The 22,917-nt window shown below is 44.5% G+C and overlaps 4 protein-coding genes across 10 annotated transcripts; 2 read left to right on the forward strand and 2 right to left on the reverse strand.

The window, feature by feature from the left end:
- The first annotated feature begins 513 nt into the window (after nucleotides 1-513).
- Nucleotides 514-3,443, forward strand: cbx1b (chromobox homolog 1b (HP1 beta homolog Drosophila)). 2 transcript variants are annotated; one of them, XM_086063816.1, is made up of 7 exons: nucleotides 514-703; nucleotides 2,036-2,114; nucleotides 2,197-2,271; nucleotides 2,338-2,494; nucleotides 2,561-2,714; nucleotides 2,773-2,867; nucleotides 2,932-3,443. In XM_086063816.1, the coding sequence occupies exons 3-7, from the start codon at nucleotides 2,223-2,225 to the stop codon at nucleotides 3,071-3,073; spliced, it is 597 nt and encodes a 198-aa protein (XP_085919942.1). In that variant the 5' UTR covers nucleotides 514-703; nucleotides 2,036-2,114; nucleotides 2,197-2,222; the 3' UTR covers nucleotides 3,074-3,443. The 2 variants fall into 2 exon arrangements, with proteins under 2 accessions (XP_085919942.1, XP_085919943.1); XM_086063817.1 differs by having other exon boundaries at nucleotides 2,341-2,494.
- A 3,326-nt stretch (nucleotides 3,444-6,769) lies between these two features.
- Nucleotides 6,770-13,148, reverse strand: nfe2l1b (nfe2 like bZIP transcription factor 1b). 4 transcript variants are annotated; one of them, XM_086063820.1, is made up of 7 exons: nucleotides 12,903-13,148; nucleotides 11,312-12,066; nucleotides 10,367-10,567; nucleotides 9,824-9,913; nucleotides 9,373-9,504; nucleotides 8,277-8,912; nucleotides 6,770-7,881 (listed from the first exon to the last, which is right to left on the reverse strand). In XM_086063820.1, exons 2-7 carry the CDS (start codon nucleotides 11,858-11,860, stop codon nucleotides 7,234-7,236), a joined length of 2,256 nt encoding a protein of 751 aa, XP_085919946.1. In that variant the 5' UTR covers nucleotides 11,861-12,066; nucleotides 12,903-13,148; the 3' UTR covers nucleotides 6,770-7,233. The 4 variants fall into 4 exon arrangements, with proteins under 4 accessions (XP_085919946.1, XP_085919947.1, XP_085919945.1 ...); XM_086063821.1 differs by having other exon boundaries at nucleotides 9,824-9,874; nucleotides 10,367-10,600; XM_086063819.1 differs by having other exon boundaries at nucleotides 9,824-9,910; nucleotides 10,367-10,600.
- Nucleotides 13,149-13,734: 586 nt separating this feature from the next.
- cdk5rap3 (CDK5 regulatory subunit associated protein 3) lies at nucleotides 13,735-18,218 on the reverse strand. Of its 3 annotated transcripts, none has more exons than XM_086064546.1 (14): nucleotides 18,096-18,218; nucleotides 17,912-17,957; nucleotides 17,418-17,549; nucleotides 17,098-17,198; nucleotides 16,958-17,006; nucleotides 16,690-16,868; nucleotides 16,249-16,385; nucleotides 16,034-16,178; nucleotides 15,782-15,877; nucleotides 14,979-15,063; nucleotides 14,810-14,898; nucleotides 14,424-14,629; nucleotides 14,160-14,331; nucleotides 13,735-13,844 (listed from the first exon to the last, which is right to left on the reverse strand). In XM_086064546.1, exons 1-14 carry the CDS (start codon nucleotides 18,099-18,101, stop codon nucleotides 13,779-13,781), a joined length of 1,509 nt encoding a protein of 502 aa, XP_085920672.1. In that variant the 5' UTR covers nucleotides 18,102-18,218; the 3' UTR covers nucleotides 13,735-13,778. The 3 variants fall into 3 exon arrangements, with proteins under 3 accessions (XP_085920672.1, XP_085920671.1, XP_085920673.1); XM_086064545.1 differs by having other exon boundaries at nucleotides 14,979-15,066; XM_086064547.1 differs by lacking the exon at nucleotides 17,912-17,957 and having other exon boundaries at nucleotides 14,979-15,066; nucleotides 18,096-18,214.
- A 999-nt stretch (nucleotides 18,219-19,217) lies between these two features.
- On the forward strand, nucleotides 19,218-22,627 carry LOC147156765 (proline-rich protein 15-like protein A). The gene is made up of 3 exons (XM_086064541.1): nucleotides 19,218-19,379; nucleotides 19,567-19,655; nucleotides 21,781-22,627. Exon 3 carries the CDS (start codon nucleotides 21,806-21,808, stop codon nucleotides 22,115-22,117), a length of 312 nt encoding a protein of 103 aa, XP_085920667.1. The 5' UTR covers nucleotides 19,218-19,379; nucleotides 19,567-19,655; nucleotides 21,781-21,805; the 3' UTR covers nucleotides 22,118-22,627.
- Nucleotides 22,628-22,917: the final 290 nt, after the last annotated feature.

Raw genomic sequence — 22,917 nt, forward strand, 5'->3', positions numbered from 1 at the left:
ATAATAATCAACGAGGCATCAACCAGAGCTTTGAAGACACACACCCCCCCTAAAAAATGTGTGCCCTCTGCCCAACTCGACACAGCCATTATTAATGGCTCATTAATACAAATCAGTTCCTTTTAAAATGCAATCACACGTTTTTCCGAGCTACACTTTGAACGTATCTTGAACAGTCACCGAGCAGGCGACATGTCACACAAATATGATGGAAAATGTAGAACAAACCAACCTGCAATAAGAAAACATCACAAATGTCATTTACGTGTCACTGAATTCGGGGGAGCCCTGAAGTGACATTACGCGACAATGGTGTGTGATTGTTGGTGAATAAGGAAGCGATGGGGGAAAAAAACCCTCACTGTTTTCATTGTTTTATAAATAAAACATGCACATATTGTACTTGCCAATAAAACAGCACAACCCAATTAAAATGTGAATACAATTTCTGCAGTATTTCGTTTTTTGTTTTGAAGGCCATTGCGCATGCGCTAAGCATCTCACTTTCACAAAAAAAGGGGGCGGAGACGCTAGGCTACATCAGCCAAGCTAAACGCTAGCCGCGCCGTGTTACCTACCAGGTAGGGGGGGGGAACACAGTCAAACGCCAACATTATTGGACTCGAATAAAAGCTTTGCGTGGCGCTGTGATCCGTTTCGGACGGAGCTCTAAAAACAAACAAAAAAACAATCTGTGTCACCGGTGAGTCGATTTTATTTTCCCTCCAAAAACGAGTGCTTTAAATACAATGTGTGTGCTTGTGAGTGTGTGCGTGCGTGCGCCTGAAGAGAGGTAGACAGAAACCAAGCACGCCTAGCCGTTAGCCACTTGAATTAGCACCTTTTCATTCAGCGTCACATCATCGCATCACACAGAGGCCGCTTTCATTGCCCCAAAAATACAAATAAATGTAAAAATCCAAAATGAGGATAAACGACGCGGTGCATTTCGAGTCGGCTGGAGGCGAAGGCAGCACAACACAATATGGAGGATGGAACGCTCCCTCCATGCTAGCCGCTTCCTGCATGCATTGCTTTGTCGTGCTTCTTGCCTGTTGATTCTTCACGCGACTTAGCGGCCACCGTTGCAACAACGTGACCACATTGAACGCAAAAGCAAAACAAAACAAAAAAACGCTTGTTTCCTGTTTTAATACCAGGCGATGGATTCCCCGGCGCTTTTTTTGTTCCCAAATAGCTGAGGCTTCTGTTGTTGTTCTCATACAATGCTTAAACAGGTGGCTGCTTTTTTGGACACGCATGCATGCTTTCTTTTTTTTTTTTGCTTTTTCGACATGGGTGATATCTAATAGGAGGAATAGGACCAAATATTGTTGTCATTCATAAAAACATACATTAATAACATAGAACACTGGTTCTCAGCCCCTGTCCTCGAGTACCTGTTTTCCATGTCTCCCCAGTTAACACAGCTGAGGATCATCAGGCTTGTGGGAGACATGATAAACAGGTTCTAGCACCCTCTGGTGGCTAGTTCTTTAGTGCAGTTTAATTTTCACAAGGCATGTTTTGGCCCCTCTGTTTAAAATCCACGTAAATGGTCAGATGAAGGGGAACGTGATATGCTTGTGAACCGAGTCAATAAGTGGAGGAACTCAATGTAATATTAATTATTAGAGACTATGTTCTTTATATGCATTATGTACAAAATTTATTATATTTTTTTACAATATTGTGACCGTTTATTTAAATATCGCCGACCTTCATATCGTGATATCGTATCATGATGTTTGGATTATCGTTACATCCCTAGTTTTTACGTCATGCTTTCATTCATGTTTCAAGACCCATCGACATTGTGCTGGCCCTTCTGGTGCGCACACCGTGGCCACCAGGGGGCAGCATATTCCTCACACAATAAATCACAAAGAAGACTTGTCCTTTGTACCGTCAATGTGCCACTCTAATATTAGCACAGTTAATTAACCGGCCACCAGGGAGCAGTATAATGCAGATGTGTTGATATACATGAAAGCTCACTAAGCTGCTTTGTTTTATTTTTTTTGGGGGGGGGCAGTACACTTCAACAGTGGAGTAGCGTTAAACCATCTTTCTGAAGAATTGTTTGCTGTCTACGAACTGCTGCGTGTTGTGAAGTAAGTCAAGTAAAGCCGACTGAAACACTTCCACACATTTCCTCTGGGCCAGTTACTGTATTATTCTCATCTCTTTGAGCAGGACCCCCGCTGGTCTCCAGGTTGAGTATGAGCCTGACTACAGAAACCCCCAACGATGGTCCCAGTGTTACAGAAGGTTCGGGTGCAGCTGTTTTTATTCCACCCCAATTGTATAAACGCTAACGCGCACGTTGTCGTCCAGCAGAGAGCAAGCAGCCGGCAGCCGAGAAGGACAAGAAGGCGGACGATGTAGCGGAGGAAGAGGAGGAGGAAGAGGAGTACGTCGTGGAGAAGGTCCTAAATCGGCGGGTGGTCAAAGGGAGGGTGGAGTACCTCCTCAAGTGGAAAGGGTTTTCAGAGTGAGTTGCACAAGTTGGGTTGTCGGGTTTTGGCCCCGCTGCTCAATCCCAGCGCGTTTTGTGTAGGGAAGACAACACGTGGGAGCCAGAGGACAACCTGGACTGTCCCGACCTCATCGCGGAGTTCCTCCAGTCACAGAAGTCGGCGCACGAAGGCAAGCGAAAGGCGTCCACCGATGGTGACGGAGAAGAAAGTAAAGCGAAGAGGAAGAAAGATGATGTAAGTTGCAGATTTTTTTCTGTTGTGGGTTGGTCTTAAATGTTTTGGTTTGCCGCAGACGGAGAAGCTGAGGGGCTTTGCCAGAGGCTTGGACCCGGAGAGAATCATCGGAGCCACCGATTCAACGGGAGAGCTCATGTTCCTCATGAAGTGGTTCGTACCCAACATGACATTTCAACAGTTTTTTTTTTAATTAAGCCATTCAATTTTTTTTTAGGAAAAACTCTGACGAAGCAGACCTGGTTCCAGCCAAGGAGGCCAATGTCAAATGTCCGCAGGTGGTAATTTCTTTCTATGAGGAGCGGCTCACCTGGCACTCGTACCCCAGTGAAGATGAGAAAAAAGATGAGAAAAACTAAAAAAAAAAAAAAAAAAAACTGTAGTTTTGAAGTTGGATTCCGAGGGAGGGAGGGTTGCGGGTGGTTGTCTTTGAGGTTAAAGGGAGGGACTGGGGTTAATTAAACGTCATGGTTAGTCCAACGTTGGTTGTGCTTGTTTTGTGTTTAGAACGTCATCCTCCTGCTTGACATCGTGTCCATGCAGTGTTAACATTTTGTAATTTCACAACTTTTATCATTATGTGCCATTTTGCGTTTTTTTTTTCTTTCTCGCATCTTAGCAGTCGTGTTCTTATGATCGTTTGCCATGATGACTTTGTGCTCGGTGATGGTTATTGTTGGTTTTCCATGTCTTGCTGTCATTTTTGGACAATAAATACACTTTTTGTTACTCCTTTGTTGCACCGTGATAAAGATTTGATTGGGGCCCTCAATTTCTGTCAGGAGACTAAATATATCAGCCTAATTTTGTCTTTAGCCATGTAAGCACATTCAGCGACGAGACCAGGGTTTGATTTTCACAACATCCCTAGTTTCGTATAGGTCAACTCGTTGTGAAACTTTACTAGAGCCCTCTGCTTTAGTTTGATACGACTGAAGCACCGAATGCAACGGCTGGAAATAAAAACACTTTATTAATCCATAAAAACAAATGTTGATTGCCAGCAAACATGGAACTACATCTAAATCAAAAGGTGGCAAGGAGTTGACACAAATATTTACAGGACAGACAAATAAAAAGTGCTTAAGTTTTAGCAGGATGCAGAAGTTGTTGACAGTGAGGGGAAATGCTTTCACGCCCTCTTAATTTTCTAAGGAGCCCCAAACATAAAAAATAAACAAACTCTGTGGTCACAATTTATCTTTAACTCGTTCACTGCCATTGACGGCTATAGAGGTAAACAATTCATTTATCTATTTCTATTAGTTTAACATTCTTCTCACTTTTGTTAACAAGAGTATTATTGTTGTACATATAGAACAGATATCAAATTTGTGATTAATCGTGAGTTAGTGAAGTCATGTTATTAATTATGATTAAACACTTGAATCGCATGACGCCCCTAATTAATGATCTTAAAAATAAAATAAAAATATATATAATAAAAAAAATTTTTTTACTTTTTTTGCACAGATTAAAAATGAGGGATTTTTCATAATTAATCCCATGACTCACGATTAAATCACACATTTTATATCTGTTCTAAATGTACAATAAAAAATTCTAGGTTTTCATACTCTTGTTAACAAAAGTGGAAAAAAATGTTAAACTACTAGAAATAGTCCAAATGAATTTTTGACGTCTATAGCCGTCAATGGCAGTGAATGAGTTAACATGCACACCAAATACTTATTTGTGGCCATGAGTAGCTAGAATGGCCGCACAATATACATACCATCCGTGCTCGGCAAATGAAGTGCGCTTCCCCAAGAAACTAAGAGAGGACATTTTAGTTTCGAGTGAAGGTGCGCACCATTTGCTTAGCCAAACATGAGTTATTCAAACCCACAAATGAGTATTTCGTGGCCGCAACCGAATATTTTGTGCGCACGTTACATCTAAATTATGACCCAACATCCACCCGCCATCTCGTGTGTGAAGCTCCGCACTCTTCATCCCCCACATGCTTGTTTCTTTTCAGGCCCTCAAATGACATCTTTTCAGTGCATCCCTCGATGATGAGAGCATCACAACATTCCTGACTACAGTAGTTTGACCGCCGCCGCCGACACGCACGCACACACACACACACACAATGATCACACTCACCCAAAGAACAGTCGGTAAGATTTGAGATGGATGCAAGAGGTTCCTTTCAAAAAACCTTCCGGCGCTCCCCTCGTCCTGATCTGATGATTACATTTAAAAACGGAGGAAAAAGTGCAGACTTTTGAATGTAAAGTTGACTTGCGTAGACTACAGCAGTGGTTCTCAAACTGGGGTCCCTGGACCACTCGAGGCAAGGCGCAACTTAGCAATAGCTTGGCCGTATCATTTTAAGTGCCTCCATTTCCTCGTGGGCCAATTAAAAGCTCTGATATGATTGTGAATAATCACTAGAGGGGTCAGGAAAAGTCGCAAAATTAGCAAGCGCCAACGTGCTTTTGTAAACTAGCTCCCGTTTGTAGCCATGTTATAAGTGTAAGCAGTGCATGTTAGCTAGCGACAGTCGAGAAAAGTTCCTTTATTGGACCCCGGGTGCGTCAAACTAATTAAGTCGCAGGCCGCATTAGTGTGTGCGCCCAGGGCAGACAACGAGGCGCTCTAGTTTGAGCTATTCGAAAAGCTGCATTTTTGGGGGGTTAGGTCTAGCTAGCTAGTAGGGGTGGGAATCTACGATTCGATTCGATTCCAATTTTTGGGTGTGCGATTCGATTCAGAATCGATTTTTGATTCAAAATGATTTGACTGACAATGATTTTTGCTCCAATTTATAGATGTTCAAGGAGTCGTAATGATCTACTCCAGTCTGACTCGCTAATGCTAATTAGCGCGCTACTCGCGGCACTTTTATCACTCAAAATAACGGCTCCACGCTGCAAAAAAACAACTTATTGGAATAACTTGATCGTAACTTTTTCCTTCTTCTCTCTAATGTGTCTACAGCTTAACAGTGTATCAGATCACACACAAACAAAGGGAAGACAGTATAAAATAATTTAAATAAAATCAATTTGGGGACATTTAAAATCGATTCTGAATTGTAAATGAGAATCGATTTTTTGGCACACCCCCTACTAGCTCGTTAATCGGCAATTGCGCCGGATAACCGCAAATAAAGGGGCTTGAGTTTTTAAAGGTCTTGATGAAAATAAATGCTTGTAAAACTATGCATAAAAATGCAAGTTCTGTACAGATTGTATGAAAAAAAAATCTATTTAGGAAGAAACAAGAAGTAGACACGGAACCTGCCTTAGTGGGCAACAACAACAACAAAAATATGGCAGAGCAGATGTGGCCCAAGGGCCTTGAGTTTGACACCCTTGTACTAACAGTCTTAAATATCTAGGTTGGAAGGTTTATGATGAGTTACACTGTTTGATTAGTGGTAGGATTAGGAAGGGGTCATTGCAAAATAATTCTCCCCCGTAAGGAGTCCCTGAACCCAAAAAGCTTGAGAACCCCTGGACGAGAGATTATGAAGAGTCAATGTCAGCGGAGCGCATCGGGCCGAACCTTTTGGAGACGACGGTACATGTGGATGGGAATCTAGAAGAAGAATAACACGTGGATACATGGCGCAAGGCAGCACTACTTCCTCAAACCCTCGGTGGACTTCCTGACCCAAAGACACAAAGTCTTCTCCGCCATCCTTTTCCCCATCTCAGAAATCCGGAAAGATGAGCGGTCGAAGCGAGGGGAGCGAAATCAGGAGCGGATGCTCTCGTTGAACTCCTCCACGGGGATGTTGATGATCTCGTGATCGGAGAAGAGCATCCGGAAGCTCTGGTGGAGGCGGAAGCTGGAAGCTTTTAGGGTTCTGCTTCTCGGGGAGCTGCGGGTGCTCGGTGAAAGTGATCGCAGACCTTCAGAACTTTTCGCGCTGACTCGTATTTGCCCTTCAACCGGGGCCTCCACTAAGCATTTCCTTTTTCCCGCCTGAAAAGTCCGGAAGGATGAGTGGTCGAGCGAAGAGCAAGGGGAAAGAGAGGAGCAGCAGCTCTAGTTCTTGGCCAGAAGCTTAATGAACCCCCCCCCCCCCCCCCCCACAAGGAGGTTGATGATCTTGTTTGTTGGGCCTTGATGATCTCAATGTCGGATCTTGATTATCCCAATGTTACCTCTTAATCATCTCGTTCTTGGGTCTTGATGATCTTGTCATTCGAGAAGTAAATCTTCATGGCTTGGCTTTGTTCCTGGTTCAAGCGCTTGCTCTTGATCTTAGGCGAAGAGGCGAAAGTTCTTGAGGAGCTCCGGGTACTCTGTGAAAGTGAAACCCAGACCTCCACAACTTCCCCGGATGACTGATTCGTCCTCCACACAAAGCTACCTCTTACAAAAGTCTTGCGTTCCCTTTTCCCGCCTCGGAAATCCGGAAAGATGAGTGGTCAAGCGGGGGAAAATAACGAGGAGCAGAATGAAAAAAGGGCCAAACGAACGCGGGAAGTCAAGCGCGGGCAGGTTGGCGGGCCTTGCCTCCGTCGCGTGTTCATAAAGTCCCCCTACAAGATTGGCGATCTCACTTCTTCTTGTCTTTGGGCTTCTTGTCCGGCCTGGGCCGGTTCTGCTCGGTGCGCGGGACCACCAGCACGCTCCCGTCTGCGGCGTACTGGAGCGAGTATCGACTGGGCGGGTAGGGCCGGCCCTGCTCATCCCGGACTTGGGCGAAAACCTCCTGGCACAGACTCTGCATTTTCTGCTTCATTTGCCGGATACAGCGAAGGAACTCCATCTTTTCCTTGAGGAGCCGGGTTTTGTCGCGCCTTAGCTGGTGCACGCCTTCCTCCAGGTTGATGATGGTGTCCAGCTTGCGTTTGCGACAGTTCTGCGCCGCCATTTTGTTCTTGCCGCGCCGGCGGATGTCGCGCACCAGGGCCAACTGCGCCTCGCTCAGCTGGTGCTTGGCCAGCAGCTCGTTGAACTCCTCCACGGGGAGGTTGACGATCTTCTCGTTGGTGAAGGGGATCTTCATGGAGCGGGCTCGTCGCTCGTCCCGGTTCGAGTGTTTGTCCAGGAGCTCGGATGCTGGAGGAGGAAGCTTGGAGTTCTTGGTGTTCTGCTTCTTCGGGAGCTCTGGGTGCTCGGTGAAAGAGGTCCCAAGCGGCAGGTTGTAGGTATGGTTGTGGTTGATTCCTCCTCCTAACTGCGGGAGGCCGTGGAAGTTGTCCTGGATGGACAGATATCGGAGTGAGAGAGAGTAGCGAGAGACGGGAGAGATAGCAAGACAGATCGACTTTACTCATTCAACAAGGGAAATTTGCTATCCATACATCCATCCATGTTTTTCCTCATCAGGCCAAACTGGAGGCTATCCCAGTCGATGGGCTGCGCGGCGGGGTAGACCCTGGACTGTTTATCAGCCAATCACAATTAAGTCTGCCTAGACATTGGGACACCAGGAATAAAGTGATTCAAACTTCCAACAACTGAAATTGGCCGGAGACTAGTCTAGGGTGTACACCGCCTGTCGCAGAAGTCAGCTGGGATTGGCTACAGCTTACCCCTGGACCTGAATGAAGGTAAGCGCAATATAAAATGAATGATTTGAAACGAAAAGTCAACCTGAAAGCTCATGCGGCACAGCTTGCTGTATTCTGGCTGGTATCCGCCCACGGCTCCTTCCTCCGAGTCGGACGCGGCGGTGCTGTAGCCCACGGCGCCCTCCTCCGAGAAGGTGGCCGAGGTGGACGAAGATGAGGAGGAGGATGTTTCCGAGCTGCTGGGGGACGCCGGGCTGCGGCTGGAGTCCAGGGACAGGCCCGAGTCCGAGTCCAGCTCTTCCCGCAGCTGTGAGGCCTGAGCGTGGCTGAAGCCCTCCTCCATGGCCAGGTCCAGGAGGCTGATCTCATCCAGCATGGATTCCTCCAGAAGCCCGCCGAATGGGTCCGCCGGGATGGTTGTGCCGGTAACGTTGGCACCGGTGGCGTTGAGGAGTGAGGGCAGAAATAGTCCAGTAAGATTGGTGGTCCCAAAGGTGGCATTGACGTGGCTGGAGTTGCTGGAGGACGCTCGCACCCCGCCAGCCGAATCCGGGCGAGGCGGGAAAACTGGAGGGAACTCCTGGCTGCAGCCGGCCGAGGCCTGGTGGAGGCTCACGTCCTGGTGGATCGGCGCTGCGGGCGGGGCTAGTCCAAAGTCAGACGCCAACGTCCTGCTGTCAATGCCGCATCCTGCGTTGCTGTTGTTCACGTCCATGGCCTTTTGACACAAAATGGCATATTACATTTAAATCATTTTAATTTAGGGATGTTTGATACCACGTTTGTTCAGACTGATCCCAGTACGAGTCTTCACCCGTTTGAGTACCGATACCTGTAGTACTTTTGATGTAAAATTTCATTTAACACAGTGAAAAAAAAAACACTTTTCTTTCTGATGCAGATGATTCACAATGTGTCAAACTGCCACAGTATAGCGCCAACTACTGCTGAGGAAGACTTAATGCCATATGTCACATGTCCTAGTCTAACTCAAGTACAGTCATTTATTTCTCTAATGCCATGTACTCTTTTGAGGTTCAGGTCTTTTAGCACAAAAATATCTCCTCATTGGGTTATCAATATCAACTGGAGCCTTTGAGCAAAAGACGGAATACGCCCTGGACAGGTTTCCAACCGATGGCAGGTGTCGTGCATGACGAACGTTTAGCTTTGCCTACTTGCAGCTCCATGACGGCCATGATGTCCTGCCACTGCTGCTCCAGGTCCAGCTGAGGCGCCAGGCCCTGTGAGGTGGACGGAGCTTCTGCACCGGGGGCCGCCACTTCGGGTGGTGCAGCCGGGGTGGGAAACTAAAAAGATGAAAAAGGATGAGGTTTAAAAAAATAAATAAAATCTTTCACTGTGTTTTCTTACGAAGAAGAGACGTTCACATGGTGGTGTAAAGCCAAGCCGCACACATGGACCAGACGAGACGCCATTCTCAAAAACAAAAAATGCCACTTGATATTGTAATGTATCATTCATTCTCTACTCCTTCATTTTGGGACTATAGGGTCACATTTTTTTCCTTTTTTTTTTTTTTACTGCAGTAATTTGTTTTGTGATTGTCCAGTTTCGTCTCGTTCGGCTGTTCAAAGTGCGTCTGGGCGTTTACGTGGCCGTCTTTACCTCAGGATCTTCTCCGAAAGGGAACGTGGCCTCCAGCAGCCTCAAGCACTCCTGCAGAGACAGGGAGGTCGGTGAGCCCGCAGCAGGCTGCTGAACAACATGCACACCACAAAGTGGAAACCGTGAGGCGACTGAGATGCACATGACACAAGAGATGCAGGAAGTGGAATTGGCTTGGGCACAGAAAATCGACACCACTCCGGTACAGATTCTTATGCAACCGATTGCAATACTTGGTAAAATAATAGCGCAAACAAATGTGGGTTATATGCAAGTTTGGTCCAGGACTGAATTGCAAGCCAGGAGAGGTGTCGTATTGTGCGCGAAAAAGCAAACATGTTCACATTTCTCCCTTAAATTGCTGACTGTGTTGCTGACTTGAGACTCTTTATATCTTTGGGGGTGGGTTACTCTCCCCAAGCGGTTTACAATTTCAAACTTGCAGGTGGAGGCATCGAACTGTTTTCAACTTTCATGTGCAATCATTTTAAAATAATAGTTTGGCACCATTTTCTTGGGGGGGGGGGGGGGGCGCTATATAACCTGCTGCGGGATGCTCTCGCCCGTCTCGATGTCCACGGAGCGAAGCGTCTGGAGGTTAACGTCGTTCCTCCAGCTTTCTCGCTGCTGCTCCTCCTCGTTGTTGTCCTTGCTCTCCTGGGCCGGGCGAGGCTTGTCCTCCTCGTTGTCCTTCTGCCGGCTGCTGTAGTTAAACACCTCCCTGCCGGCGCCCAGGTCGATGTCCTGTCGCCACAGGATGTCAATCAGGTCGATGTCCTGCGATACGAGAGTTACTACACATGTAACAATGCACGTTCACACATCATCAGTGTATATTCACCTCATATTATTCCAGACACAGTGGTGCCTTAAAATACAAGTTTAATTTGTTTCTAGACAGTGCTGGTAACTCAAAATGAATGGAAATGCCAAATTTCTAGTCCAGCATCCTAAAAAAAAAAAATAATAATTTATGATAAAAATAGCACTCTATAATATTGTAGACATTGTGCTGCGCCTTCTGGTGTGCCAAAGAAATGCAGATGAATGTACTGTGAATGAGAACGGCTATTACCAGAAAGCAGGCAACGTGATCTTTTAAAGTTCTGGAAGCGTCAATCAGCTGATGTTAACATGATATTAGCGCTATGCTAATGTGACCAAAATGGAGTCTTGCTTCATTATGGCTACAGAGATACTTTGTGTACTGCAATAATATGAGCATTCTTCTAGGAAAAATATGCTATTAATAAGATTATTCACACGATTCTGAGGCTCTGGGTTCAAATCAGGGCTCTGGCTCATTAACTCAGAGGGGAGCACCCCCCCCCCCCCCCCCCATGCTTGCATGAGTTTTTGCCGAACTGCCCAATGTGCATATGAATGCTTGCTTGTCTCCATTTGCCCTGGCCTAAAAGTCATTTGGGAAACACTACAGCTCACCCGAATGATGATATGAGAAACATTAATGAAATATTTCCCAAGTACCTCTTTGCTGAGGTCGTCGTTGTTGTCCTGCCGCTGGTCACCGTCGGACGCTACCGCCCCGAGGTTGCCGTCGGCTATGTTGAGGTTGTAAGTTGTCTCAGGCGGCCCCCCTTCACCTCCTCCAGTCCCCCTCATGGCCGGGGCAGCGTCGAGGTCGTTCACGTCCTCGAGGCCGCCCCCATTGTCCAGGGCGATGCTGGCGCTGCCCGCCTGGCCGCTCTCGGCGTCACGGTGCACCAGCCAAGTGTCGAGCTCTGGGCTGGGCACGGAGAGGCGATCCAGCTGGCGCACCCGGTTCAGTAAGCGGCGGGTGGCGAAAAACTGGTCCAGGTCCACGCTCTTGGGGTGAATGCCATAGCCGTCCAGTGTGTTGCGCAGGTTGTGAAACTGAGTGGGCGTGTAGGCTGAGCTAGGGCCCAGGATTATCTCCCTTAGGGGTGGCAGCTGGCTGCTCAGGTAGGTGTCCACGTCCACCTGCACCCCAATCAGACTCAGAAGGATGGTGAACTGAATCAGGCCCTCTGTGAAGTACTTTTTCAGGTAAAGCATTTCTTTGCAAAAGGAACAAAAAGGTGAAAGTAAAAATAAAAATAAAAACAAAAATGGGACCTTGAACAGACAAGTACAGGAGAACTAAAGAGCTTGAACATTAGCTGAGGAGAGTCCAGGGGGAAACTTTACAGCTCTGGGATGGGACAAACGTTTTCACTTGCGAGAGAGAGTCCACTTTCCTTCTTCATATGATTGTCATCTTCCTGGCGAGAGAAACAACCACAGAGCTGTGAGGAAGCAGCAGACATTTCAGACATCTCTTCAATGCTCGGCTACATTTGAGGACAGACCGGCAGGACGGCACGCCGCAGACAACTCCCAACAACGTCGCTGTCATTTTTTCCTATTACTGAACCGAGGAGCGGTTTAAGCATCACCCACCCCACCCTTGACGGGACAACAACTTCTTGCGGTGTGGCTGAAGGTGAAAGCTGGCCGAACAGCAGACAAGGTCCCTCCCTTCTCCCCTCTCCTTCCTGGTGGCTAGCTCTTAGCCGCCTTGTATTTTTGAACACGCCGAACGTACATCAAGGTATCACGTTGTAAACAAATCACGCAATAGAGTCGTTTCGTCGTGTACGTATCAAGTTCACTTTGATTTTGTTCCCCCTTAAAAACAACGTGAAGGCGTCTTCACTGGATTCGACGCTTTAGCATCAAACAATCTCCCTAGCAACAAGTGGTGATTGACGCGACGTGTCAGCCATTCGCCGAAGCCCAAACGCGGAAGCGACGCGACAGTGCAGCCGTCAGCAGCCAATGAGAATCGAAGCGTGGGCGGGACGAGAAAGGTCTCAACTTCTATTGGAACTCGCAGCTGTCACGCTGCGGTTAGCCTCGTCGGGCTACTTTTTCCTGTCAAAATAGCAAATACTCCCCAAACTAGTTGACTGAATAAGTTATTTAAATGTTGAAACACATAAATATTATCCTCCTATAAATATTAGCTCTTCACATAAGCGCTTTGTGTTGTCATGACGCCGTTTGCTGCGGTCCATGTACCGGCATACGCATTTAAAAGCATTGATTTAGTACTTACGTCAAGAATAATTTTTAATGTTAAATCTCCATGTCACAAAGTCCACAAACGCCACAATTACAATCCAGCTTGGTCAAAAGTTCAGTGTTGCCGTCGTCCCATTTAGCTCAACCCTCCCAGCCTTCCCTTGTTGGATGGCCCAGCATGACTTGCAGAATTGCTAGCTGCTCCGGCTAGCGTTAGCCTAGCCGCGGCGCTTGACACCAAAACACGCTTTCACACCGCGCATGCGTAGAACATTCTAGTCGCCAGCTCTCATCAGCCGACTGAAATTCCCCTCCACGGATTTATAAATATCATCAGGCCATACACGTCACGAGGCAGAACTCTTTCCTTTTAAGAAAAACAAAAACAGCTGCTAATCTTACTTTCACATGACCCTTAAATTGTGTTGGATTTTCTGTTATTTCATTCAACATGATGTAATTCAGTGCAATATGTTACTGCTCTGGCCGCTTTGTCATCACCTTATTAAGCCGTGATGGTATTTTCTTTGTCTTGGAATAATGACAAAGTAGTTTCATTTTATTTTGTTAAAATTCTGTTTATACATTCAGAATTATTGTAGAGCTATTTTGGACACAGCACACTGCGCGATAGTGCCGTAAATTCCAACCAGCACAATCACATTTTGGTTATTTGGTCCACAAATGACTGCAAATAAAGCAAGATAATTAAGATATTTCTAATGTAAAATATGTGGCTTGGCTCAATAAAGGTTCAGAAACACAGATTAAGTGGTTAGCGTGTCTCCCATCGGTTTGAATCTTCGTTGTTTTGGACACACACAGACTCTACAGTTTTAGGCTCGACAGAACATACTTGACAAGACTTTTTAACTGAAATAAAACGTTTATTTTGTCCTGGTTAAACTCTCTATATGACGACGGCCATCAGGTTGACCGGCCGGTTGTTGTAGCGCTTGGAAATGTCAGTTTCAATCTGTAAGAAATAGATTAAATAGTGAAATACAGTGAGCAGCACTTTATAACAAACATTAGGGCGTACAGAACATTTTAATAAATAAATGCCCTTTAGATTATTGTATGTAGCAATAATAACTCCAGAATGTTTGTATTACTATATTCTTATCATATTCCATTGTGAAGATCAATACAACACCACCCAAAAAAACTAACTATTTTTCAAAGGTCTTAGAGCCATGAGTGAAAGTCAAATGATGAGATGACTAACGGGTTCTGCACTGAAACATTAGAGCGATCCATTTCCTCAGCATTCACACAAAAATGCGATTACCATTTTTTTGAGCTCCTGTGTGCGTTCTGCCAGCAGGTCGACGCGAGGCTCCAGCCTGGACTGTTCCTCCAAAGCTTCCCGCCTCTTCTCCACCATGCTGATGGCCTTCAGCTCCAGAATGTGGGCCTGCTTCATTTTCTGCCTCAGAACTTCCGTCACGCGCTCCACGTACCTGCACACAAGCGTTTATTGTTTCGTTTTTGGTTATTTGTCGAGGACCATGTCGAGAAAACAGTCCATTTTTGCAGCGCAGTGACGCCATACCGCGGCGATGCCAGGATCATGAAGAGGTGCTGCATCTGGAGCGACGTGAGCCGGCCCAGCAGGTCCTGAACCTCCGACAGCATGCCGCGAATGTGCTGGGTGCTCTGGATTTGGATGACGCGCGGCGCCGACTGGAACTGACTCATGGCCACCACGTCGCTCTCTTGGCCCATCTCGGTGAGACGCTGTCTGAGGAACGCTTCCAGCTGCATGGCGACAGGAACAGGGTGCGGTTTTATGGCGGTATTTCCAAACCATTGTTCTAAAGTGTGAATCCAATTGAATGTAATTGGTCAGAAAACTTAAACCTTGTAAGTCATCGAATTTTCGCCCGACGTATATCATTAGATTAAAAGTTTGAATCAAGCGACAACATTAAATGTCACCTCCATGAGTTCATCGACGAACTGTCCGCGTGACTGAGCGTTCTCCAGCACGCTTAAGGCATCGTTACCTTTGGCCACGCCATCGGGACCTACGACAAACATGCAACGTCTTTAACAAACACAGAAATATTCAAGCAAGTCTAATTGCGAAGAATGGAAGCTCACTCACAGTCTGTTCCTGCTTGTACGACCTCAATCTCAGCGGGAGCGACGTCGGCGTCCCCCCAGTCGATCGCATCGCCGCTGCCGCCGTCCTGCTGGCAAACAACATTAACTCATTCACTGCCATTGACGGCTATAGACGTCAAAAATTCATTTGAACTATTTCTATTAGTTTAACATTTTCCCCCCACTTTTGTTAACAAGAGTATGAAAACCTAAGGGAAAAAATATTGTACATTTAGAACACATATCAAATTTGTGATTAATCGTGAGTTAACTAGTGAAGTCATGCGATTAATTATGATTTTTTTTTAATTATCGCCTGATGCCCCTAATTTTTAACAAACTTTTATTTTCTTTTTTTAAAATAAAAATAAAAGATTATTACAATAATAATAATAATAATTAAACTTACTTTTTTTTTTTTTAGAAGAAGAAGAAAAGATTATAAAAAATTAGGGGCGTCAAGCGATTAAAATCTTTCTGAATTAATCACACGACTTCACTAGTTAACTCACGATTAATCACAAATTTGATATCTGTTCTAAATGTGCAATATAAAAAATAATAGGTTTTCATACCCTGGTAACAAAAGTGGAAAAAAATGTTAAACTAATAGAAATAGTTCAAATTAATTTTTGACGTCTATAGCCGTCAATGGCAGTGAATGAGTTAATTGATGCAACGCTCTTTAGAAATGTATGATTTGTGCATCTACATTGTGTCTGGTAAGTATCCACATTAGGTTATGTTACAGTCTTATTCCAAAATAGAATACAAAGCTATTGTCATTATTTTAGTGGATCGAACCTCAGGGCTGGGCTCCACACTGATGCCCCAGTCGATCCCATCCTCTACTGTGATTTCAGAGCTCGGCTCCTGAGTGCCGAAGTCTCCCCAGTCGATCTAGATGACACAAAAAAAAAAAACTTCACTTGGTTACCTTTTTTTATGTGTCAATATTGAATAACTAAAGCTGTTTGGTTTCGGTTACTGCACGTTGATAGTCTAGACTATTCACAGTTCGCTATAACATAGTGAGTGAATTGTAATTGTCGTTACTGTGTCCTCTGCCGGCGCTTCAACAGGCGCGTCCTCCACAAGCGGCCTCTCCGTCACCGCGGGAACCTTCCCGGTCCTCCACTCGTAGAAGGTGGCGTTCCCTCTCTTCTGCGCGAACGTCAACATAGGAAGAACCGGCTCTGACCTGCCAACGGGTACTCCTCAGCTCAGGAATGGCACAGGAGAGTTGTTTTTTTTTTCATCTGTGTACTCACCACTCACATACAAAGTTGGTGAAAGCGGTGTAAAGTTGGATTTTCTCTTCAAGCCTGGCGGCGTCCGTCCCCACTTGGTTAAGAACATCTGGTAGTTCTTTAACCAAAGCCTGCAGCTCACGAGGAATATTGTCTCCCTGGGAGAGGTGCAGCATGGTGACGACGGCGCAAACAGAAAGTATTCACAGCGCTTCACTTTTTCAAAAATGTATTGACTACGGTTTAGTTATTGTTAGTACAAAATTGAATAAATTCTTTTTTTCCCTCCAAAATTCTAAAACAGCCCACCATAATTCCAACATGAAAAAAATGTATTGAAATTTATTAAAACAAAAAAAAAACTGTTGTTAAAAGTAAGTAAACCTTAAAAAAATAATCACATATTAAATCGCAATGAGGAAAAAAATTCAAATAAATTCTGCTCCTACGACGTAAACTCACCTTGATGCCGTACTTCTTGCAAGCGGCGTAGTAGTGCTCTTGCAGGTTGGCGGCCGAGCTCTGGCACTCCACCTCCCGCCGGCTCATATCCTGCTGCAGCTGCTTGGCTTTGGCCAGCTGCTTCCTCAGAACCGGACCCTCGTAGCTCACGCTGCGAATAAGCAGGCTGGCCACCTCGGCTGAAATAAATAAATAAACAAACAAACAAACAAACTTGCTGCCCCTTTTCTGACGTTTTCAAGACATCTTTCAATGATTTTGCACTCACCTAAATAGATGTTATCTGCCTGGTACAGGCGCACAACTTCTTGCCAGTCCTGCAAGCACACAAGCAAGCCGTCGGGAAACTTTTGAAGTCATTTCACAACGGAGAAGACGACCGCAGCAGCAGCTTTTGGATCTTCTCACCTTCATCCTCTGCGAGGAATATTTGCCAAAGATGTTCTTGGAGGACTCTTCCGTCCCCTTCAGGATCTCCACGATTCTCAAGCAGTGGAAGTAGTGAATGTCTACGTTTAAAAGGGTCAATTAGGCTATTATAAATATATGTGATATACATACATAGTTGTTATGACTGTTGCCTCCGGTTTCAATATGTGGACTTTAACTCTACTGTGTAGCCCTACTTTACTAAATACACACATTCAAAACCACTGGTTACAAACGACATGCAACGTCAACGCAATATGGTGACCGTGCATCAAGATCCAGGGCGGGTAGACACCTACAGGAGCCCGAGAGGAATTGCTTGATCTCCTCGTTCTCCGGCATGTCCTGCATGGCGGCATTGATCTTCTCTCGGATTTCTTTGACGGCATTCTGCCACTTGAGATTGCAGTGACGCCGATCTATCAGCCAGTCTGCAAACACACATGATCAGGTTGAACATATTTGGTCTGAAAATGATAGTCCCTTGTCTGTCTATCTGTGTAAGCGATATATAGTGACAGGCAGAACAATTAAAACTTCTTCCACTAGATGGCAGAAGAAACAATTAACTTGTGTATACATCAATATAATAATTTAGGGTTTAACATTATACTTTTTTGTGAGAATTTTGTTTGTTGTTATACCATGAGATTTTTTAAATCTATGCATTGGTTCAATGAAGGTTGGATAAACTGCTCTACGTGACGACACTGAACGCATCATCGACTACTTTCCTAAGGTCCATGAAAGTATATAATTTAGTAACAAAAGTCAATTTTTTTTTTAACCTTACCTAAAAGTTTGCCGGTCTGAATGTCAATTGGGACGTTCTGGACGTTCTGTTGAAGTGAGAAATATTGTAGACAGTTGTAAATAACGTTATATAGCAGGGAAGCAGAAAACTGCACAATTGTCCCGTGTCGAGCTTTAAAACAGTTAGCTAACTCCAATCGAGCTCGATATTCTATCCCTCATACCTCCATAATGACTGTCCTTCTGCTAAATCCTGGTTTACTGCTTTATTCCATGTTTATTTGAAGGTTTTCTCTGGAGAATTTCTTATCATCCGGTTTTGACACGTTACGTGAACGAGGACCAATAGGAGGAGGCGTTGTTAGGTTACTGAAAGAGACCGCCAATCAGAGCTCATTTTCCTGAAAACGCCCTTTGATTGGTGAATGGCTGCGGGTTGATTTTCGTGTAAAGAGCTGTCAATAGAGGGCGACAAATCTTCATCAAGACTTTGTATTGCCTTTTTCTAAGTGTATTTAACCACGAATTTATTTTTGCTTATAGAATACGCTGCCAGACACCCCAAATTATAAAGGACGTTTTTAGAAGTAACGATAAAACCTTTTGCTATTGTATCAGTAATCAGGCCTTTATAAATGGCCTTGGAGGTGTGTTGTTATTGTCTGACCACATCCACACCCAACATACAGTACACACCCTTTATGCGTTGGTTATGATCCTCCAGTTGTTTCCCGTCTTTTGTTAAGGGTGTAGGTTTTATTTAAGGAAGAAAGGGACGGAAGAAGTTAGAGAAAAGAAACTCAAATCCATTGTAGCTGTAACCCCAAACCTGGCTCAAAATCCTATTTTTAAATCCTACTCAGAAACCCTCATCCTCTCTTAAAATGTATTGACTCACATTCATTTTAATATGCAGCATTAACTTTGAATATTTGACAGGATTTCTTATCTATTAGCATTCAGTCAGCTAGAGTTATCTTTTTTTGTCATTTGGAAATAGGAATTGGCCCAATGTTAAACTGATGAATCAGGACTCTGCCCCTGTAAGTCAAAATTGGATCTAAATCTTGATTTAGACCAGAATTGATCTGGAAAAAAAATGCCTAATTTCTCTAAACATTTCTGCAGTTAACTTAAAAATGAATTCACTGTAGTTCTCAGTGGCTCAATTCATTTGAACCAGTCATTTGAATGTCTGGCAAACTTGCAAAGTGTGCAAAGCCCTGGCACAACTTATGCAAAAGACTCTCCATTCACATGCACTTTTGTGTGCGTGTGCGTGCAATCCCAGTTGTGAAACAGTAGGACAAGCCAAACACAAAGATGACTTTCTTCCGAGTCCAAATTCCACATTAGGGCCCGAGTGGCGTTTGAGGCTGATAAAGGGAAATTTATGTGCAGTTTTGGAAAGCTGCTTCGGGCTCTTAGGAATCTCTACCACGTGGACCCAAGGAAGGTCCCACTGAGTCACCGTCACACACGCCTGCACTCAGCTGGGCGGGACCAAGGTGTGTGTGTGTGTGTGTGTGTGTGTGTGTGTGTGTGTGTGTGTGTGTGTGTGTGTGTGTGTGTGTGTGTGTGTGTGTGTGTGTGTGTGTGTGTGTGTGTGTGTGTGTGTGTGTCAGGTGGCTGAAGGGTGACAAGGTGAGACTGGTAGAAGACAGACTTAAACGAGAGATGCTGTTCACCTGACAGGACAAAAAGAGGGGAAAGGTGCCTCAAGCATGGCAGCACTCAGTCACTTCTGACCACTTTTGCGGTCTTTGTCTTCTTCAGCCAGCAAGGTAGGACAGCTGTTTTGTCTATCTATCCGTCTAGCTCATTAAGCAAGCCAGGTGTTGCCTTTCATGAAGGTCCGAAATAATAGTTTTCCTTGCACAACAACCGAGCGATTGCATCTAATGTCTCTCTCCGTATCCACGGTATGATCGTTGCTATTGTAACCATGGTAACCAACTCAACTAATCATAACATGAAGTGAAAGTCCCAATCACAAAGTACAAGTCAGTGTGATGGTGCGGCTTTTGTCGCGGTCAGCTGGTTAGTGATTTGCAACAAAAAAAAAAGAAAAGAAGAAGAAGTGGTGTTCCTTTTTTTTGGGGGGGGGGGGGGGGGTTCTGTCCCGCTGCTGTGATGTGTTGAGGCATGACAGAACACACATGGTAACTTATTAAAAAGTTAACTGTGGTTGGGCCTCCCGTGAGTCAACAGTCAAAGGTCCGACACGCCAGGAGGAAATATGCGCATTGTAAAAGTTATGTTCCGGAAGTTAACCAGGATCCCATAAATTGTGTTCCATTTATGGGCTTTCTATTTTTGCCAGTAATATTGATAACTGTATTGTCCCTTTTTATCGTTAGTCAAATTACTGCCTAAGTCCAAACATTTGCATTTAGTTAAAAAACACACAACTGAAATAGCAATGGGCACAAAAATGTCTAGTGCAAGAACAAAAAAGTGTAACATAAATTCCCTTCGATATAACTTTTAATAATAATAATAATAATAATAATAATGTAACTGAAGAGAGGGACCTGAATCAAGGTGACAAAAATAATTAGAAAAACATATATTAAGTTGAATAATTAAGTCTTAAAACTACCATAAAAATAAACAAACAACATTTACACAAATTCACTCTACTCCAGGCTCTGACTGCTTATCGTTTGTAAAATGTGGCTTATATGCCTCCTGAGCGTCGAAAACACACGTGACTTATTGAGAATGGCGCGCGGCCCTCTTAACGGCATAAAAAGAAATCAAACATTTTACGACTTTAGGAGTCAACACAGCAGATTAAACACGACGTGGGACCTTTGTGCCGACAGGTGTGCTCGCCGCTGATAAGACCGCCGCTGCACATGTTTCGCTATTTGCATAGCTGCTCATATGAAACCGAGAACATATACGCGCAGTCTTTCACCGTAGAACACGCACAACGCGACACAATCGTGCGATAACAATTTCCTAATCCATCTACAACAAAGGGCGGAGGAGGACAGAGTGGAGTAATGCAGGGAACGGCGTAATGGAGTGTCATGCAGAGCAAGGTGGTGCAGAGTAAAAAAAAAAAAAAAAAAAAGAGTAGAGTAGACAAGTGCAGAGTAAATAATAGAGTGAGATAATGCATCGTACTACAGATAACCGATATTTGAAGCCGATATTCATTTTCAGTAAAAAAAAAAAAGGGAGGGAAGAAAATATTGGCGTCAAAATATTTTAAAATACAAATGGCAATCTTGCATGTTTATTAAATAATTTTTCACTTTTCATAATGTAGATTTTTTTTGTCTAGACAATTGACATACTTTTAAATTTCTAACAAAACGTTCTGGGAGCTCCCAAGGTTATCAGTATGTCTTAAAAAGTTAAATGGAAACTTAAGCAAGTAATTACCATAGCTCTCTATAGTTTTCTACAGTAAAAAAAAAAAAATCCCCCAAAATTTAAAAATGCCTGAAATCTTAAACTTTCACATTTCCTAATGCTGAACAAAAACAAATGGTTCAGAAGCTTCCCAGGGTCAATAGTATAGTATCTATTATAAAGTCAACTGAAAATGTAAATAAATAGCTCCCTGAGATTAAAATGGTTTTAGGTTGACTTTATATCGACCGGCAGATTTGGAAAAAGGCCGATACCGATATTCTTCAAAATACCCAATATCCGCCAAGCCGATTATCAGTCAAGTAGAATGGAAATGTTAGATAAGTGTTGTGTAGTGTTGTTACTTCATCGAAGGTGTTTGTGTGACATCACATCAGCTCGCATAGACACAAGATACTCATTCATTAAATTATTCATTTATTTATCAACTGAGAGCTAAGAGTCGGGTGGCCCTACACACACACACACACACACACACACGCGCGCGCGCACAACCCTGATGACATGCAGTGTGCCCCCTAGGCCTCGCGTCTGTCCCGCCGCCATCATGTCTGACCCCAGCTGGTGGAAGCTCACCTTCTCCCGCAAGAAGAAGTCCGAGTCCAAGGTCCTGTACGAGATCCCGGCGGAGTTGGGCAGCAACACCAAAGAAGCTGGAGGCGGCGGGCCCGCTCCGGAGGCGGCAGAGTTCAGCGCCAGGCTGGAGAAGATCGTGGACAAGTCGGCCACTAGGGGGCGCCACGTCAAGGTGTCCCACTCCGGACGCTTCAAGGAGAAGAAGAAGGTCCGAGCCACGCTGGCAGAGAACCCAGAACTGTACGGGGAGCAGAACCTAGCTGAGCAGAACCACAAGATGTGACAAGTCGCACATAGCTAATGTGACCAAAAGTGTCCTCTTTTGGGAGGACATATCATTTTCTTACGTCCTGTTCGGGCGTCTGGGGTTATTATATATTCATGAAAATGTCCGGTTGGCATTGCGTGACTAATAGGAGATGAAGTACACTGTGTAACTGCGACTGGTACCACAATTTCAAGGCCGGGGCAAGTGTCGCCTTTTTTTTTTTTTTTGAAATGGGAATATGGTCACCCTAACATAACAACTGAAAGACTTTGGACCAACGTGTGCCGGGCCAACATTGCAAACCCAATCAGAAGCTTCATGTGCTCCAGTCAATTTGGATATTTTAATATTCTAATGTGGGTGTTTTATTGTAATAAACTTTCATCACTTGTGCTACCCAATCAGTACACAAGTGGAGAAACATCTATAATTGTTGTACATATCAAACAAGACTATATTGGATATGTGGATTTTCTTTTTGATACATCCAACAAAGACGTGTTGATGTAAAAATGCCTCTCTGTTCTTTGTGCTTATTTCACATTTTCTAACACAAGTCTCCTCAAGAAGTCTCCGCATGCAAGCCTCACCTGTTGCCATGGCGACGGTAAGCAGACACTGGTCAGTTGATCCACTGTCATGATCCAGCTCCTTCTTTAAGGTGGATCTATACACCTACTGGCCACACTTAATGCATAAAAATCTTCACAAAAATGAGAATTAAAAACAAAAATCTGCGAAAATGAAGCAAAAAACGACTGCAGTACAACTGAGGGAATTTTTTTATTTCAAACCTTAAGGAAGACAATGACCGG

Source organism: Leptonotus elevatus, chromosome 20 (genome assembly GCF_054856555.1).
Source record: "Leptonotus elevatus isolate MCC_2025b chromosome 20, RoL_Lele_1.0, whole genome shotgun sequence".
NCBI classification, from domain to species: Eukaryota; Metazoa; Chordata; class Actinopteri; order Syngnathiformes; family Syngnathidae; genus Leptonotus; species Leptonotus elevatus.